The sequence below is a fragment of the Haliaeetus albicilla genome, chromosome 3 (genome assembly GCF_947461875.1).
Source record: "Haliaeetus albicilla chromosome 3, bHalAlb1.1, whole genome shotgun sequence".
Lineage (NCBI taxonomy): Eukaryota > Metazoa > Chordata > Aves > Accipitriformes > Accipitridae > Haliaeetus > Haliaeetus albicilla.
The window spans coordinates 34,500,125-34,513,508 of record NC_091485.1 but is presented as its reverse complement, the minus strand read 5'-3'; the positions used below and the strand labels follow the sequence as shown (position 1 = coordinate 34,513,508).

General features: G+C 38.6%; 1 protein-coding gene across 1 annotated transcript in view; it reads right to left on the bottom strand.

Moving 5' to 3' along the window:
* Positions 1-13,384, bottom strand: part of RP1 (RP1 axonemal microtubule associated) — a 185,149-nt gene that overhangs the window by 145,971 nt on the left and 25,794 nt on the right. Inside the window, exons 6-12 of the mRNA XM_069779350.1 lie at positions 11,149-11,281; positions 5,481-5,632; positions 4,808-4,886; positions 3,876-3,951; positions 2,234-2,310; positions 2,100-2,131; positions 1,830-1,959 (exon numbers count right to left, since the gene is read on the bottom strand). Coding sequence (XP_069635451.1) covers positions 1,830-1,959; positions 2,100-2,131; positions 2,234-2,310; positions 3,876-3,951; positions 4,808-4,886; positions 5,481-5,632; positions 11,149-11,281 — 679 coding nt within the window. The remainder of the gene's footprint in view (positions 1-1,829; positions 1,960-2,099; positions 2,132-2,233; positions 2,311-3,875; positions 3,952-4,807; positions 4,887-5,480; positions 5,633-11,148; positions 11,282-13,384) is intronic.

Genomic DNA, 13,384 nt, shown 5'->3' with positions numbered 1-13,384 from the left:
CACATGACTATTTTAGACGCTTTGTAAATTACTGCACATATAAGTAAAACAAACAAATCTGAAAGAAGATAAGGGAGAAAGATGTTGTTCTAAAGGCAGAAGAGTTGCATGATAGGTGTCTGTGTTCATTTTGTACTTGTGTTCATTTTGTACTCAGAACGATAAAAAGAGAATACATGGTTATTTCTGTCTCACTAACTCTGTTCCTCTGATATCAGGGCAACTTTATCATATTGTTCAGAAAAATCAAGCTCTTTTTGATTACCAGTTTAATTCCTAAGTATTACTAAATCCTTGGGGGGTTGCAGATCACACTACTTATTTTTTCCGACTTTGAATCTAAATTAATTAACAGTGAGTTTATACCAATTTTGTTTTGATCTTTCTTTCTAATATACTTAGTTATATTTATCATCTTTACTGATATTTTGTAGTTGTGCATCAGATTTGGTACTTGCACAATTATACACATTATTCATTTAAAATTGTGGAGATAACACTCATGAATTTTACATCTAGCAGGTAAAAATGTACCAAAAAGGTACAGAATGCAATAAAAATGTCACATTTATGTCTGAAAAATACCATTAGAAATGCATTAATTTATAGAAAGGAAAGTGCATCTAGATGAAAGTCGGGAAACAGTCTGCAGTGTGAACTTGAATTCTGCATGTTAGAAGATTATGAACTCTGATGTCTAAATGATCTGATTTGTCTACATCAAATCAGGCACAAACCACCGATTGAAGACACAGCATTAAAGAGCAGCAAAGACGTGCTTACTGCGTCAGCACAGATTAGAGACCAAATTCCTACTAGCAGGTAGTTTGGTCTGTCACCAAGTAATTCAGTTTGTGATCCTAAATGGATCTCCTTGGAGGAAGGACAATACCATGTTGTGCAACTGCTTTCAGGCATTTAAGACACTTGCAAATCCTAAGGCCATAGATAAGAGATTTGAGTTATTCAGTGTTTGAATCACCAAATACTTTGAACACAAGCACCAAAACTGCTAACTAATAAGAGCTTCAGTACAACATAGTTAACACCCACTTTCAATGTTTGTAATATTACTGATCTCCTGTATTATACATTTGAGTTTTCTGGTGCAGTTTTTCTGAGGTGCTTTTATAGGCCATGCTAAGGAGTATTGATTGCACTGCTCTCCATGCACTCTTTGGCGAGTCCTGAAAGATTCTGTTCTATCACTTCCAAAAAGATGTGCGTAAGGTCCCTGGGAAGATGTCAGAAAGGCTGAGTAGCTCCATCACTGCAAACGTAATGAAAATATGTGTGCCTAATAGGATATCTATTATAGTTAAGTCTTAGTAACAGGGTAGGATGGAAGCTGATATAGAGGAGGAACTGGAAGGGTGCCATTAAAATCAATGACAAGGATAGAACAAAATGAATTTTTATAAATATACACACACACACACACATATCTATATAATCCCTATTAATGACCTTTACCTGGAAATTTGAACTCTTTAGCTTAGATGGATCTAGTTACAAAAGGCTGTAGCTGTCCTTCCCATGGCAGTTCCATGATAGCACTAAACTGCAGATGACAAGTTTCTATTTGGTAAGGGAAACCCAGTGACAAGATACCGTATGAGCCTTTTTTCTTGTGCTTAATATATAAACCAAGCATATAATTTCTGAGTTCTTATAGCCATTAGTACCTGTAAATATTTTAAGGAAAATGTTTATTATAATTATTTACTCCTATTCCTTACAGGAATCACTGTATGAAATCACAGTGAACTATAAAGTCCTCCTTCTTTCTTGTATCTTTTATGCAAACATCCACATGAAAAATACTTTACCATATTTGTTTTTCTTGTCACCAAGAGCATCAACTCTGGTATCTGGACTGAGGCAAATGAAGCCACGGGTGAGCCTGTTGTAAAACTGAAGTGTATTGCCTTTCTGAAATTTCCACTTTTCGGTAGCCCACTGGTTTTGTAAACAACAAGCAGAAAAGACTTATGAGAAGATGATACACAGGAATTTGACATACATGAGAACAACTGACCTGATTTCACTCAAAGCATAATTTCAATGGTTTAAATAAAAATTCAAAGGTACATTCTTACAGTTTCTTCTCTCCTGAGTTCTAGCTCTTGTCCTGTACAGATAAAAAACAAGTAATTAATTTACAGAGCATTCTCATTCCATTTGACGCCTTTGCAGTGAGGCTGGGCTCTCCTCCCCACCAATTTTTACTCACGTCCTGGAAATGTGCTGGCATCTGTCACAGTCAGTTCTCTAGCAATATTGCCGTCATCCTGCCCCTGGTCCAGCCACCTAAAAACCAGAACCCATTTCAATAATATAACCTTGACTCGCAACTCCCACAATACTGTATACATGGCACTTGCATACTGATACTTCCTGTTCTATTTAATAAAGTCTCAAGGCTGACAAACAGCAATACAAAAATCCAGCTTTAGTGAAAAGAGATTGACTTTGGCAAAAATGGGTTGGTTTGTTCGTTCTTGATGAAACTTATAAATAAATGCTTTTCTGGACTGAGGTACAAGGGCCTAAGCCAATTATTACAAATCAGAGAACTCATATTGATCCCAGAACAATAACAAAAGGTGCAATGGTCGTGCTGTTTGCTCTTACTGTCTGCAAGAAGGCTACAGCAGGATGCAAATTGTTCCATGCCCTGAAAATCCCCATACAGGGAGGCAAATCCAACACTGGCAACACTTCTACCATGTCTGAACTATACTTTTACAATGCCATCGGACCTGCTTCACATCTACTTACATAAGTTAAGTCTAACTCCATTTGAGTCAAAAGGATTCACACATTGTGGGAGCAAGATCAGCAAGTATGGTGTAGGACTCTAACAGTAACTAGCACATACCCTGTATTTTTCTGCCTGAAATGGGTATGAACTCTCCCTAAATTATGTATGAAGCTAGCTAGCATTATAGATCTCTTCATAGCAGTTCATCTCATCTAGAATACAGAATCAAAATTAGGTCAGGCAAAGATGAGGTGCTGTATCTGATAGGCAGAAAGCCCTTACTCACACATAAATCAGTTTCACTGTGCACATTGCTCACTCTGAGCTGTCTCAGGCAGTTATTTATTCACTCACAGAAGTGAGAGGAGAAAATAGAATTGAGGTGCCACTGGCAAGCTGCAGCTAGATTCATACGTGACTGGACTTTACCATTCCTAATATCTGCACTGATCTTTATCAATTATAATTTTTCCGTAAGGTGTTGAGAATTAATCAGGCATAGATAAAATTAGAAACGAGCTATAGAAGAGAAGATTCAGAGCAGCAACATCTGCAAGGGAAAAGGCAGGGAAGTTAGGATTGCTTCAAATTATGTTGCAGCTCAGTGACAGGCTGCAAGGCAAATGAGAAAAAGAGTTGTGGTCAGGTAGCTCCGTTTGTGATAGCCTTTTCACAGGATCTTAAAGTCTGAACCTGAGCTCACTGAACCCCGAGTTTATCTCCATATTAACTTCAGTAAAGTAGAATCAGTCTGCTAGAGAGACAGCAACCCACTCTTCTGAAAAGCCTTGCATCACATGACATGGGAGAATGGATGGACCTGCTGGTGTCAGATCCAAGGTGTTGGACATGGGAAATGGGTCAAAAAAGCACATCTTGAATAGTTCGCAAGGCGCAAGAATGGAAAGTTCCTAGGCAGAGCTTTTTATTGCTTTTTCATTAGCTCAAATGCACCAGAGATTTGGGACAGGGACAATTCAGAGAGCTGTAAAAAGAGTCAGACTATTTCACCTCACTTTTTAGGAAACATATTTTCCTTGATATTTCAGAAGAAAAACTATGAGGAATCACAAATCTATTAAAAATCTAAGCCAAATGAAAGACCACCAACCTGTGACAAAGAAAAGTATAATCCAAATCTGTTACAGGATCCTTGATTACAACTTTGTCCAGAAACCAGCCGTTTCCTTAGAATAAATAAATTTTTAAAAAAGTTACTTCGTGAGAGGCAGATTTAATGAAGTCTGACTTCCTATGGCTTTCTCTCTTCTGCTGGAACTGCAAAATTTGCAGCTCCACTGGCAGGTTGCTAGAGTCCCAGCTGCCCTGATGGCTGGAGAGAAGACAGTACCTGCTCCAGGTACTGTAGAGCTTGTTTATGGGCCTGCAAACCACTAGGTCCCTCCCTGGCTGTCATAGCCCTGAGTGCTGCACATCCCTCCTTCATTTAACTATGAAACTTATTTGTTTTGCCAATCAAAATATCAAAAAGATTAGATAGCAGCTTATCATGGCTCAAAATAAATTGCTGTTTTACAATATTTAGGCTCAAGTTTGAAAAACAGGTCTTGTGACTGCAAGCAATTTGCGTTTCACCATTGATTGGGTGTCTAATGACAAGACAGTGTAGCCAAAATTTCCAACTGCATCTTTACAGTGTAACTGATAATGCTAATCAACCTAAAATTATAATAGCCCATTTTACCTATAACGCAGACTGCACAAGACATATTCAAAGTCTTGTCATGCAGACGCTCCTCTTCTTAGCAGTTTTTCCATAGGGATTAGTAAAAAATGACAGAACAGTAGCCGATGGTGTCCTCAACACAATGGTTGAGAGTATAGTGAAAGTGAACACAAAATATTTGAAATTTGTGATGATAAATAAGATAACTGTCACTTGAACAGTTTTCTTGGAAGCCTTTGTCTTTCACTTCTTAAATGTTTTCATATATTCAGTTTTAGAAATATCTATTGTATTTCAAAGAAAAGGTTAATAACTTTGCAGACAGTATTCAGTGACTATAGAGAGAGATTTCTGACCTGATCCAAGACCATTGTGACCTATAACAATCTTGTACAAATGTCCAAGGTGCACAGCTTCAACAGCAAAGATGTCAGTCTGTAATCAATCAACAAAATTTCAGTAAAATCTAAAAAGCAGAGAATTCTTCAGCCCTGGAATCCCAAAGACCCATAAACCCACAGAACTCTTCTGTCAAGATCATCCTTTGAAATACCAGATAATGATAAGGAGACAACAAACCAAGAAGGACAGGTTTCCTGAAATAGAAGAAATAAGTAAGCCTGATCACTTTGCTAATGGGAGTAGTTCCATTCAAATGAATAGGCTCAGAGTCAGAAAAGAGAAACCTGCCAAAAGCTTAATTGGCTAAACAATTACAAATTACAGCCGATTTCAACATTAAAAATGCTGACATAAAATGTGAAGTTTCATTTTCTCTTCACTTATTAAATCAAATTTTTAGAATAATAAAAAAAAAGTACACAGCTTACCTATTTTATAAATGAAAATTCAGTCTTCCAAAAGCACTGGTATACCTTTAGAAAGTATTTTTGGCTTCATTATGGAATTTTGGGGAAACATTGGAAAGCAGTAATTATCTCTTTTCTAACCGCACCTTGCCTGGGATAACCACCCACCTGAGAGAGAAGAGCCAGCCAAACATATCAGAAAATGCCCCATCTCACTTACTTGTCCTTTTAAAAATTTCTTGGGTTTCTGTGATCTGAGCAGCTGTCTTGATCCTGTATCACCTCTTTCTCCATAGACAGAAATATAGACATCAGCCTCAGTTCCAGCATTCCACAATTCTCCTGTTGTCACATGCACTTCATAGACAGTCACTGACAATAAAAGATGACAATCTTTCATATCACAAAGACTATTATAGTTACAATAACATCTAGCTGTGAATGTGCTTGTAGAGTCCAAATACAGCTGTGTCAAGGACAGTTAGAGTATAGAACCTTAAAAATCCTATTCACTATTAAGTAAAATAATGCACAAACTTGCTTTGGTGTTACACTCATGTTTTTCATCCCAGACTGTCACTATGGGGAATGCAAACAGAATTGAACTTTAAATACACAATAGTATGTCATTGTCCTACAGCATCACCTGAAATCAGCATAAAGCTTGTCCTGGTTTCAGCTGGGACAGAGTTAACTGTCTTCCTAGTAGCTGGTACAGTGCTATGTTTTGAGTTCAGTATGAGAAGAATGTTGATAGCACACTGATGTTTTCAGTTGTTGCTCGGTGGTGTTTAGACTACAGTCAAGGATTTTTCAGCTTCTCATGCCCAGCCAGGGCACCTGACCCAAACTGGCCAACGGTGTATTCCATACCATGTGATGTCCCATCTAGTTTAGGAACTGGGAAGTGGGGGGGCAGGGAATCGCTGCTCGGGGACTGGCTGGGTGTCGGTCGGCGGGTGGTGAGCAATTGCCCTGCGCATCATTTGTACATTTCAATCCTTTTATTACTACTGTTGTCATTTTATTAGTGTTATCATTATCATTATTAGTCTCTTCTTTTCTGTTCTATTAAACCGTTCTTATCTCAACCCAGGAGTTTTACTTCTTTTCCTGATTTTCTCCCCCATTCCACTGGATGTGGGGGGGGAGTGAGTGAGCAGCTGCGTGGTGCTTAGTTGCTGGCTGGGGTTAAACCATGACAAGCGGAAAGGTAGATAACATAAATCCAAGATTAGCCTTACTGTAAGTGGTGAGATCAAAACTATAACAAGCAACAGGAGCCATTAATATTTTGAATGCACTGGTTAACCAAACAAGCAAAAATCTAGCACCATTGTTTTAGTTTTCTAGGACCTCAGAACCCAGAAAGTTGCATTGTTTTATTATTTTACGGATTCATGCAATAGGATAGTATAGACTTCCTCTATTACATTACATATGGAAATTCTTTAAAGGCTGTGAATTTTGGAGGAAAAACCTAGGACTCAAATTCAATAAACTGATTATTTAACAGAAATGGATAATGCAACTAAAATTAAATTTGAGTGAAAATTCAATGAAACTGGGGTAAAGACTATGATACATAAAAACATGTATCGATAGAAAATGGTGGTCATTAAAATGCAGATGTAGGAACCCCATAAAATCAGAATTAAGATAAAAGCATTCAATTATAATCTTCATTAGAAACATGGGAATGACAAAGTTTATGCCATCATACAGTAACAATATTTTGTTAGACCAAGTGAGGTACGGAGAGAATGAAAGGGGGAGAGAAAACCTCATTTTCTGGCATACAAGCTCTTCTTCCAAATATAGGTTTCCTTGTGCTTCTCTGTCTTGCAAGTAGAAAAGAGTTTCTGTACCATTGGGTCCAGAACAACATCAACATTATCACCATTCAATTTTCAGTTTCCACTTGAAACATGTTATGAAGATTGACTGTAATCCTCTGAAGGAGGTCGCTCCCACATCTCACTCTTCTGATGGACAAACACCTTCTTTTAATAACCAGTGAAAACTTATTCATGATCAGTACATATCTGCAATTGCACTAAGTGGCCATTCAGTGTTTACAACTTTTCCCTTGATGCTTTTTTTTTTATGATTATCTCACATTTATTTACATGGCATTTGTGTGCAGGTTACTATACAAGCTGTCTTTAAAGAATTCAGTTTGGGTAATGATAACAATCTAGCTAAAACAGTAAGCACTCTGCACAGGTTATTTTAATATGCCCACACAGAAAGCTAGTGCTAGTTTGCTTCTAGCATCAGAGCTAACTCATTTTGAGATGATGACTGGGTAAGTCTAAACTCCACTGAAGTATTGTACTGTAGATATATGCTATTAATAAAACCAGCATAGAGGCTTAAAATAGCCAACTTAAAAATTCAAGCAATTTTCACAATTTTTTACACTTCTCTCTACCTCTCATAAGCCTAGGGATCATCCCAGCTTTATAATAAGTATTTATGAGTATTTACAATGCTTACAGCTTTTATCCTAGGAAACAGTGACTCTCTTAATGGAATGAAGCTGCATCAGAGGAAGTTCAGACTGGACATCAGGAACAGGTTCTGCACTGAGAGGGTGGTCGGTTACTGGAACAGGCTCCCCAGGGAAGTGGTCATGGCACCAAGCCTGTCAGAGTTCACGAGTGTCTGGACGATGCCCGTAGTCACATGGTTTAGTTTTAGGTAGTCCTGCAAGGAGCAGGGGGTTGAACTTCATGATCTTTATGGGTCCCTTCCAACTTCAGCTATTCTATGATTCTTTCCTTCAGTTATTCCATGGAAAAGTGTGCAGAACAGAGATTAAAAGAAGGAACTGTATTCTTTACATCTATTTTTGTCTACAAGTGTAGAACATTACATCTGTAAACACACCATTCTGAAATTAGAAAGTGTAAGGGTTAAGATTATTTACAAAATTTAATTCTTTCCCTTATGCTTATGAATAAGAGAGATAGAACAAGCAGGTAAAACACCTATCTTTTTTCAGATCAGCTATTATTATTTGGACAAAAGCCAGCCACATTTAAGGCACAGAAGTTTCTGACAATCTTTAGTTAGCAGCATCGTCATGTACTATTTTTTTCTCAGAGTACACCTGTCTCAATACTCAAAATAGTTTTCATTTAGGAACTGTTAATTAATACTGTATTTTACCCACATCATTTACCATATCACCACCTGATCTTTTTACTTCGCCAAATTTTTTCTTTACAGCACCCAAATGAACAGGTACCTCATGAACAGACCATGGCAGAGGCAGAGAATTCATTTCTCCAGACCAACAATCCCATGTCTAAGACCACAACAATCCTCTCTGTTCCTATCATTCCCTCCTTCATTATCTACTTTCCAGTTTCTGCAAGTGATACCGAAAAGCCAGTCGAAAGAAAAGCAAAGGTCCACCAGCCACCAAACACTGTGTAACTCTGATTTATCTCCAGCAAGTAGTTCACCATTACATAATTAAAGATTACGTCATAAAACATGAGCAGAAAGGGATTAAATTAGGGTGGTTGAGGATAAAAAGTCAAACAAATGGTGTTCAGTCCCTGAGCATTAGAGTCACAAAGTCTTTATGTAATACTTCTTAACAGTTTAATTCGGGCGTTTTTGCTTTGAATAAGAAAGGCTGTTAAATCAGAAAGTGTTTCAGCCTCTTTTTATTCAGAAATTGTTTTTAAAGTGCCTCTCATCATCTCTGTTTCAGATTGAATGCAGACCTCTTCACTGTTCTGTTATCAAACTATCTGCACTGAAGTTAAAAGCTGTGTTCTCTTTTCACTGTCTCATGCAGAAATATAATATTGGCAAAAAGACATACAGCCTGTCTTTCAATTACTAAGTTAGAGATGAAACTGCCTTCTCCAAAGCCTTCAGCATGACCCCTCTTATACTGAGGCTGGCAGAAATGCACTAAAGTTCTTTTCTTCCTCTCTTGTGTGAGGGAGAAATTGTTAACTACAAAATGCAGATTGAGACGATAGTTTAAGTATGCCGTTGTACTTTACAATACACCAAGATTACCTAATAATAAAAATCTTGCATTGTATCTTTATCTCAGAAACAAGGAAACAAGCTACTCAGAAAGAAAAGCCTGGAAATTAGAAGATGGGTAAGGTCAGCGTCCCAGAATATTACACAAGAGAACATCTGGGGAAGAACAAATACAGCAAGTAGGGGATTGGAGCATATTCAATCTAACATGTTTAATGATCATTAATTAACGTTTATTTAAAGGGAAGGGGGTTGTTTGGGTTTTATACCAGTGTGCTTGTATGTCCCCCTACTCTAGTAATATTAAAGTCTTCTGACCAAGAGACTAAGCCTATGAGGAAGCAGGCTGACTGCGTCTGAGGCTTTTCATGTCCTCAAGGGTATGAAGATTATAACCACTCAAGATCAACAATCATTGCGGTTAGGGCTGGCCAGCCTCTCTCTACAGCATTTTATGAGCCATTTACAGCTGCTAACTACATCACTGGAGGAAATCTCTCCTGCTATTCTTTTTCTCTTGAAGACATATTAATGAGGCACAAACCTGTTTTTCTGCTCTTCTTTTCAGGCGCTTAATCTCAGTGCTTAGTCATCATAGATAGGCATAAATATAGCTCCAGGCCACCCAGCTCTTTATTGCAAGGAGAGTGACTGTCCCATGGTACATTTCCCCACATCCATGGGCCATGTTCTGGACTTCTGCCCCTCAATTTTGTTTATATCTTCTTCCTCTAGCCTGCACCCTCAACAGCTGTTACCAATTAAATGCCTGTTACCATTTCTATTTTGCAAGATTAACACAAAGTCCCATAAGCATAACACCAAGCATTGCCATAGTATTAAACATTCTGAAAAAGGGGTTCTGTAGTTTTTAGAAAACTTTGAATTGAAGTTTCTCTCATCTCATTAATCTTGTCCTCTGCAGTTGATATAATTTTGGGGGGAGAGGAGGGGAGCGGAGGGGAAGGGAAGCATGGAATCTGTCTCAGGTGGATCTTACTCTAGTGAAAGCTCAGCATAAGTAATACTGGTGGTTGTATGACTTTTCCCCCTCTGTCATCACAGCCTGCAGGATGGGAATCTGCCCCAGCATTCTTGCTCCCTCACCCACACCTCTCCTAGGATCTTGGTATGCCCTCGTACTTTCCTTAGGCCAGAAAAGAACAATGCCATTTGGAGAGAGGGGAAGTGCAAGCACAGACCTTCCACCCCTTTCCCATTGCTGAAGCAGAGAGACTATATAACAACAACAACAACCAGCATGGGTGACAGGAATTGGTGCGGTAGAGCAGGACATTAAAACAGTATAACATCAGCAACACCCAATAATTTTTGTATTGTTTGGCATCATTCACCTTTAAAATTACAATACAATCTTTATGTGTGTAACGGAGCTTTAAGATTTATAGCCTTCTGAAATATTGTTAAAGTTTTGTTCCACACCCAGAAATTGAAAGTATTCTGGAAGCCTGTCTCAGCCACTTACAAGAAAGAAACTAAAACAGCAGCTACAACAATCATACTGGAGCTATAATCCTCAGTTATCGAAAATGGAGTTTGTCGTCCGACTTATGTATGATAGCTTCATGGCAGTTATGCATATGTATTTTAAAGCAAATACAAATGCTGAAAATATTACCAAAGAAGGAGTCTTTCTGAAGGACCTGTGAAATTCAAAGCATTAAACATTCTCCCATCTCCTTTCCAGAAATTCTTAACCTTTTAGCTGAGCATGCCCAGTAACCACAGGAAAACAACACAGAAAAAGTGTTGTAGCAGCCAAAAAGTAATAGAGAGCCTGATGAAAAACAATGAACTCGCCTCTCTCAGCATCAGTCTGTGGCCTGACTTAGCTGATCTGGTATTGTGCTTACCTGGAAGAATAGGCTGACCCTGCTGTAAAACAGGAAGCTCCATAGATATTTCCCCATCAGCCCGGTCCCAGGCCAGCCATCGATGTGCAGGGAAAGAAAACTGCTCCCCTGAGAACAGGTTCAGCAACTGCACCTAAACAGCACCAAGAATTGCAATTTAAGTTGCTGATCTCAGTCCAGATCAAACAGAACATGAAGCGTGTGGGATGCTGTTGAAATCTGTGCAGGTGGAGCTCTGTGGCACGATCACAAAACCATGGGTTTGGGGCATGTCTTCTTCCCAGACACAACTGTCCTCAATCCAACTTTTCACTCGGATTCGAAAGTGCAGGGCAGAGTAACTCAAGTGCAGCCAAGAGACAGGGTTTAGCAGCTCAGGTGCAAGCCCACAAAATATAGCCATGTTGTTCCAGCTGGTATATCCACGTGGGCTGGCACTAGGTGGCATGGCTTACCAAACACAGAAGTTCTCACTAGGAAGTTTGGCAATGCTTGCAGCTATATTCCTTTACCTTATTTTCTTATCAGAACAGGAATTAAAGGAAAGAACAGGGTTTGATTCTTCAGCACTGCTTGTGACATAAATAAACCATGAAAGCGCTAGCCCCAACACCAGTCTGCCCCACATGATTTTCTTCCATGCCCAGCTTCTAGCATATAGCAGAAAAAGGACCATATGCACACCAGCTGAAGAAGGGAAGGAGCTCTAGTTATTTTGTACTTCAAAGTATTCTTTAGTAAGCACCTCAGAGGCTGCTGTATATTAGAATAGTCCCTAATTATGCTAATTTATACTACTAGCCACACTAGATTTTGGACCAACAGAGAGAAGCAAAGACACTTTTACCTGTAATTTCACTCCTGCTCTGTGCTTTGCAGAATCTAATCTCCTTAAGTAGAATATTGAACAAATTCAGAAATACTGGAAACACTTTTATCACGTTTACTGCTTGAATACTAAACTTTAAAGAAAAAGCTTTATCTTGTCTGAAAAATCTGGCACTTCTTGGCCTGTCAACATCTACTGAGGGATCTTGAAAAGGGAAATTTGAGTTAGCTAAGCAGCACTTTGTGGTCATTTGCAGGCCCAATACCATCTCAGTACAGACACAGCCGCAGAAATCATGGGATATTGATGGAGGACTAGCATGCCTAACTACCAGAAAAGCTCTGCAGTTGTAAAGCACCCTCTCTTCATTTCAGATCTTCCAGAAAAATGTAGGTTCCCCAAGGAGCAATGATAATAAGTGTCAGACCAACTCTCTGTAGGTTGTTTCTCTTCTATGAAGTCTAGAAATCAGTGGCTATACTCCTTTGGCTCCCTGCAACACAAAACGCTAGGTTGCTTATAGAGTGTGTTTGGTTGAATGTATTTCTTTTCTTTGACTTTGTGCCCAAAGTTGCAAAGAGCAAATGACCTAACCCTGGCTGATGAATCACTGCCTAAAAACTGTGCCTGATCGACTCAGAATTGGTAAGGAGAAAAAACAAAATTTGTAAGCCAAGAATCAACGGAACACACTGAAGTGTTGAATCCTTCTTTTAAAATTTTACTGTTGATTTCATTAAATATATCCTACCTGGGAAGTGAGAAGGGGAATAATAACATCTCACTTTTTCTTTCCCTTTTTTGTCAGACTTCTTTAAGCTCTCAATTTAAACGGGTGTGTATTATACAAAGCAGGCAAAGCAGCCTCTATTCACAGAGGGTGCTGTACAAAAAACTCACAAAGGTGCTTTTGTCGAGTCAGATTTTATCACAACCAAAACTTCTAATACCAAGATTAAGCATACAAATGAACCTTTTCTATAAGAGAAAACCCACTGTTTTCTTCTAGTTTCTTAACTCAGATACACTTTAGAAATTGCTCGTAACCTGTCCCTCTGTCTCACAGGACAAAGCTATGAGGTATTTTCCACCCTTTCACTGCTTCCACACACACATTCATGAAAAGAAAAATAGCAAGAAGAAATAAGGATCTTAAATGGTATTCTGACTCCAGCATTCCCCAAAACACAGCACAGCTGGAAAACAAATACCTAGGCTTTATAATCAGGCAATCCTCACCTGAATTGAAATAGATATAATCCCATAATTCTAGCTTGAAACCTCTTAGATGGAGTGATACTATCAGTGACACAATATTTCAATGTAGACATGCATTGGCTAGAGGTATGAACTCATAGGATCTTGCCTAAATTTCAGTTAACACTGCCCAGACCTTACTTAGTCTTC